The following is a 7,090-nucleotide window of genomic DNA, read 5'->3' on the forward strand; positions in this document are numbered from 1 at the left end:
TCAAACTTGATATAATAATATTCAATTACACGGGTGAAAAAATAGAGTAAATAAATAATCAAATCATTCAAAATAAAAAAATCTCTAAATTTAATTAATTCTGTTGAGATATTTTTAAACAATATTAAGTTTAAATTAATTTTAAAATAATATCTATAATTTAACATCACATTCACACTCTTATATAAGAGTTATCATATCGATTACTTTTATCAATATTGAATTTTTCTCTCCAGCCAAAATATCAAGTATGAGAGTACATCATTACTACGTCTACGTCAAGTTCTTTATAATCATAAATTGTTGTATTATTTAAATAGATTTACAACTTTTTTTTTTCTCAAATCAGGTGTTCAATCTACAATCAGGCCAAACAATTCATGTACTCTCAAATCAGGTATTCAATTTACAATCAGGTCAGTCAATTCATTTATTTAAATTAAGTTTAACTGAGTCTCTTTATAATTATACATCATTTGTTGTTTTTTTTAAATTGATTTACAACCCTTTTTTTCTCAAATTAGGTGTTCGATCTAAGCAAAGTTCCAAGGTAAATCATTATTGCCACACAAAAATATTGCAAAATCATTTTATACAAATCCAGATAATGAGTCACAAATCAGCACAAATCACAAGGTACCATATCATTTCTCATACAAATTCAATTATAAATTAACATATTTATCTTATAGAAATTTATGTTTATCTCAAATCAAATTGTGTTTAGGAACCATCCTATACAAATTAAGTTTTGAATTACTATATTATGCTAATACAAATTCAGTTATGAATTCCTATATTATGCATTGTGAGTAAATATACTTTAGATGTTATTAGTTTATGAATTTAGTTTATTAAAAATAGTAACACAATCAGAGAAATAAAACCATTAATTGTTAGGATAATAAATTTTAAAACTAAAAACCAAACACAAAGTATAAAATAACAAAACAATACAATAGTAGACAGAGACCTACAAGCATTAATAAGATTTTATAATTGATACATATACCTGTAAGCTTATCCCTTTTTTGCTTGATTTTCCCTTTGTTTGCTTGAGGACCTTCCCTGTTATTAAAAATAGTAACACAATCAGGAATAAACTAAGTAAATAGGTAGATACTCCACATATGACCTCTGTTTCCCCTACCCCTTTGGTCCCAATTACCTGTCACTGATTGCCGCTTCTTATGCCCACCAGTACAACGATCCTCCTCACCATCACTATTTTCTTCGTAGAGAGGGATGAAAATTGCCTTCCCCGGCCTCTGTCTAATATCTAGACCAAGAACACAAAGAACAAAACATAACAAATATGAAATTAGAATCAGTGAAACAAACAACTAAAATTAAACATATTGCAAACTGAAACAACAGCATTGTTCTAAAGAATAATAATACAAAAAATCCAATGGGATATATTACACATTTCCATTGACCACCCAAGATTTTTAACTTAATTATGCATATGAATCAAGATCAAAATCTTCTTAAAATCTCAGATCTAAGCTACTTAATTACCATCGAAACATCATAGAAAAGAAGAATAAAAAACTTTAACAGTTTCTAAATCAACACAACTCTCACATTTCACAAGCAAAAACTTTAACAGTCAGCTCCACCGTATTGTTCCCTCGAAACCAATGTAGATTATAATCACAGAAATTCATTTGCAATATTCCAAGAAAGAGGAAAATAAACAGTTCACTGAGCCAAAGATCAAAGTGGCTTCGGGCTCACCTGGCTTCGGGGTCGCACGTGAGGGAGGCGGAGATGGAGCTGATGATGATGGCGAGGGCTGGGTTGGGATCAAGTCTTGCTTTGGGGTCACCTGGCTTCTAGGTCACCTGGCTTCAGGGTTGCGCGCGGGGGAGGTAGAGATGGAGCAGACGAAGATGGCGACGGCAAGGTTGGGATCAACTCTGCCTTCGGGGTCACCTAGCTTCAGGGTCGCGCACGAGGGAGGCGGAGATCGAGCTGATGATGATGGTGATGGAGACGGTGACGCCTGGGCTCGGGTCACCTGACTTCGGGGTCGCGCGCGAGGGAGGCGGAGATGAAGGTGACGAAGGGCGAGGGCTAGGTTGGGATCTCGAGTACTTGGAGACGATGGTGGTGTTTTGTTTTGGAGGGGTGCAGGCGGCTGTTGAAATAAAATTAGGTTAAGTGTTTGGTTAGAGAAAGAGAAATATCTAGGGTTATGTATGGGCTTTAGATGTTTTTTTGTTTTGGACTTGACCCAATATGTAATTTTTACCCCTAATAATCTTAAAATCTACCTAAAATTTATAATACAAAATATTAATAACTAAAAATTTATGTCTAAAATTTATAACTTAGGTAAAAAAAATTATACAAAATTTGAAAGATATTATTATCATCATATAATATTAATAATTAAGTTATTTTGAATAACAAATTGGATATATATTAATAATAATATTCCTAATATATAAATTGTATATATTAATAAATATATACATATTATTGTTATTAATTTCCATATATATATATAACATAGTTTGGTAGATTAACATATTCTTATATAAAAAAATATAAATACATTAAAAATTTAACTTTATTATTATTATTATAACTTTATTTTCAGGATTACACTCATCGCTATTCACCTTCAACACTTTGAGTGCTACCAGGTTAGTAGTAAAATATTAATTATTTATTATTACATAAATAATTGAAAGTTACTTGGACTATGAAAATTTAGTTAATTAGTATATTTAAAACATATTTTATCATTTAATTATTTAAATACAAAATCAACATGCAAATAGGTTGATTTAGTATATATGTCATATTTTATGCATTGCAATTTTATTTTTAATAAGTAACGTGCAACTTTATCAATAATAGTAGTGTTTAAATGTTTATCATAATAGTAGGGTTTTGGATTTTGAGTTTAATATTAATGTGATCTTATACTTTATCCAAAATGTATACTTAAAAATATTAATAACTAAACATTTAGACCCAAAATTTTTAAATTAGATAAACAAAATTTTTATTTATATATATTTAAATAAATAAAAATTAAATAAGTTAGGTGGACAAAATTTGAAAGATATTATTATCATCATATAATATTAATAATTAAATTATTTTGAATAACAAATTGGATATATATTAATAATAATATTCCTAATATATAAATTGTATATATTAATAAATATATAAATATTATTGTTATTAATTTCCATATATATATATATATAACATAGTTTGGTGGATTAACATATTGTTATATAAAAAAATATAAATACCTTAAAAATTTAACTTTATTATTATTATTATAACTTTATTTTCAGGATTACACTCATCGCTATTCACTTTCAACATTTTGAGTGCTACCAGGTTAGTAGTAAAATATTAATTATTTATTATTACATAAATAATTGAAAGTTACTTGGACTATGAAAATTTAGTTAATTATTATATTTAAAACATATTTTATCATTTAATTATTTAAATACAAAATCAACGTGCAAATAAGTTGATTTAGTATATATGTCATATTTTATGAATTGCAATTTTATTTTTAATAAGTAACGTGCAATTTTATCAATAATAGTAGTGTTTAAATGTTTATAATAATAGTAGGGTTTTGGGTTTTGAGTTTAATATTAATGTGATCTTATACTTTATCCAAAATGTATACTTAAAAATATTAATAACTAAAAATTTAGACCCCAAAATTTTAAATTAGTTAAATAACAAATTGGATATATATTAATAATAATTTTTATTTTCTTGATAGTTGTAGGTTCCTGGTTGTTAAGTGTAAAATAGACACATATGTGGCCGTCTTTGATTGGTCCATGTCATTATTTTTTTATTTTTTATATAAAAATTCATTTTAATATTAAAAAGTTATTTTAGAAATAGAAAATGAAGATTTGATTTAAATGTATGTTCAGTTTATTATTTACGTTTTATTTTTATTTAACTTTATAATTTTATATATTAAATTATTTTAAATTAGAACTTAAGCTAAGATTTTGTAAAGTTTTTTTAGTTTTTTTTATTTTACTATTTTAATTAAATTTATAAATGAATAATAATTTTAGTGTGTAAAATAATTTCTCCTTCAAAAAGAATTTTTAAAGTATTTTTTAAATGTTTTTTAATTTTTTAATTAGATTTTAAATAATTTTTTAATATTTGAATGAAATTTTTAAATAAAACATTAAAAAAAATGGCATGTATCGATCAAAGACTTCCACATATGTGTCTATCTGACACTTAAATTAAATGTATTTGTAAATATATATGTAAAATAATTATAAAAAAATATGCATGTAATCGAGTAGGATAGGAATTACTTATACTCGTATCCTACCCTACACTCACATCAGATACATGTTTTTTTGTACCATAACCATATCATACCCTATAACTATAATTCAATGGCTAATTAAGTGTTTTATTTTTGTCAATGTATTATAATTCATCATCTTCTTGTTCGAAAGATAATAGAGAAATGATGGATAAAAATTGGATTTTCCAAAAGAATAGATTATCCGTAGAGTATTTTGATGGACTTAAGAGTTTTATTAAATTATCAACGCTTCACTTAAATGGTGAAAATAAAATTCGATATCCTTGTGTTTCATGTATGAACTTATATTTCCATGACTTGGAGATAATTGAGCGTCATATATTCGTAAAGGGATTTTATAGTAAATATGTTACGTGGGAGTATCATGGGGAAGATATCACAGAAGTAAACGAAGACCGAGAGGACCTAGAAACAAATAGTGAAGAAGACGAAATATCATATGATAGTGATAATGAAGACGATGACGATATGATACCAGCATTAGAAGATTTAGCTAATCAATATCATCATAATAGTGATTTTGTGAACCTTGGAGATTCAAATGAGCACAATGATGAAAGGAATACATTGCCTGACTTATTTGCAGAAGCAGAAAAGGAGTTATACTTCGGATGTACAACGTTCTCAATCTTAACATTTATTGTTAATCTAATGCACATTAAAGTGATGTGTGGTTGGAGTAACAAATCTTTTGATTTGTTGCTCGAATTACTTTCGAAAACATTTCCCAAAGACAATAAAATTCCACGATCTTATTATGACGCTAAGAAAATGTTGCGTGATCTTGGTTTAGGGTACGAAACTATTCATGTATGTGAGTATGATTGTGCTTTATTTGGGAAAGAGAATAAAAATGCTGAAAGATGTCCTATATGTGGTCATGAACGATACAAATTCCAAGGAACTAAAGGCAAGAAGATCCCACACAAAAAGATGCAATATTTTCCTATAACTCCACGACTACAGAGACTTTTTATGTCATGCCATACATCATCTGATATGAGGTGGCATAAGGAAGAACGTGTTGATACAGAAGGTGTACTTAGACACCCGGCAGATGCAGAGGTTTGGAAGGATTTTGATAGACAATATCCATATTTTGCAAAAGAATCTAGAAATGTAAGGCTTGGATTTGCAACAGATGGGTTCAATCCATTCGGTGATTTATCAAACTCATACAGTATGTGGCCAGTGTTACTAATGCCATATAACATGCCGCCATGGAGATGCATGAAACGAGAATTCTTAATGATGGCATTATTGATTCTGAGACGTCGTGCTCCAGGGAAAGACATAGATGTCTACTTACAACCTCTGATCGATGAGCTGAAAGAACTATGGGAAAATGGTGTACGTACTTTTGATATTATTGATAAAGAATATTTTACAATGTGTGCAGCAATATTGTGGACGATCCATGATTTTCCAGCATATGGTACTGTATCTGGGTATAGCACTCAAGGTTATAAAGATTGTCATGTTTGTGATGATGACACGTCTTCATTTCGAATAAGAGGAAAAACATGTTTCATGGGTCATCGTCGATATTTGTGTCCGAACCACCAATGGCGCAATGATATGGAGTATGATGGTACAATCGAGCGGCGTTCACCTCCAAGAATTTTAACAGGAGATGAAATCTTAGATAAATTAAAGGGTGTATGGAAATGTAGGGCAGGTAAAAATGATAAGATCATTAAGGACGATAAGCAACAAATGAAGGATGCATGTTATGAAAATAACACGAACTTGAGGCGAAAAAGTATTTTTTGGGAGTTAGAATATTGGCCTAAATTAAAACTAAGACATAATTTGGATGTGATGCATATTGAGAAAAATATATGTGATAGTGTAGTTGGTACAATATTTAGTATTGATGGGAAGTCTAAAGATACTGAAAAGGCAAGACTTGATTTACAAGATTTAAATATTCGTAAGCAGCTACACATGAAAAAGAAGGGGAACAAATGGTTCAAACCAGTAGCATGCTATACATTATTAGCGAAGGAACGACAAGAATTTTGTACGTTCATAAAGTCTGTAAAATTTCCTGATGGATATGCTGCAAATATTTCTCGGAATGTTAACATGAAAGATGGAAAGTTATTTGGGTTGAAAAGTCATGATTATTATATTTTATTACAGAGGTTGTTACCTATTGGTTTAAGGCTATATTTGAAAAAGAAAGTAATGGATGCTATTGCTAAGCTGTCGTTATTCTTCAAAAAGCTAGGTGCGAGGACATTATATGTGAAAGACTTAGACGAATTGGAAAATGGCGTTGTACTCACGCTGTGTAAATTAGAAAGTATCTTTCCTCCTGCCTTCTTTGATGTGATGATTCATCTTATGGTTCACTTGCCATTAGAAGCTAAGTTAGGTGTTCCAGTACAAATGTGATGGATGTATTCAATCGAAAGGTAACAAAATCTATAACTTAAGTTTAAAAAATTAAATAATCATTGAATACAATTCCTTATTACTATATATTGAAAACATAATTAATTTCAGGGAATTAGGTCATTTGAAAAAATATGTGAAAAACAAAGCTCGACCTGAACGTTCTATTGTAGAAGGATACATTATTACTGAGTCACTAAACTTTTGTTCAATGCATCTTCGTGGAAGGGAAACACGCTTTAATCGTCCTGAGCGCAATCCTGATTACCTTGGAATTAGAAAACAATCGACACTGTCAATATTCAACATGCCTACAAGACCATTTGGAAGACAATC

General features: G+C 29.1%; 1 protein-coding gene across 1 annotated transcript; it reads left to right on the forward strand.

Moving 5' to 3' along the window:
- Window positions 1-4,450: 4,450 nt before the first annotated feature.
- Window positions 4,451-6,754, forward strand: LOC133806357 (uncharacterized). Its single transcript, XM_062244467.1, has one exon. The coding sequence runs from the start codon at window positions 4,451-4,453 to the stop codon at window positions 6,752-6,754; it is 2,304 nt and encodes a 767-aa protein (XP_062100451.1).
- Window positions 6,755-7,090: the final 336 nt, after the last annotated feature.

This window comes from Humulus lupulus, chromosome X, assembly GCF_963169125.1.
Source record: "Humulus lupulus chromosome X, drHumLupu1.1, whole genome shotgun sequence".
Classification (NCBI taxonomy): domain Eukaryota; kingdom Viridiplantae; phylum Streptophyta; class Magnoliopsida; order Rosales; family Cannabaceae; genus Humulus; species Humulus lupulus.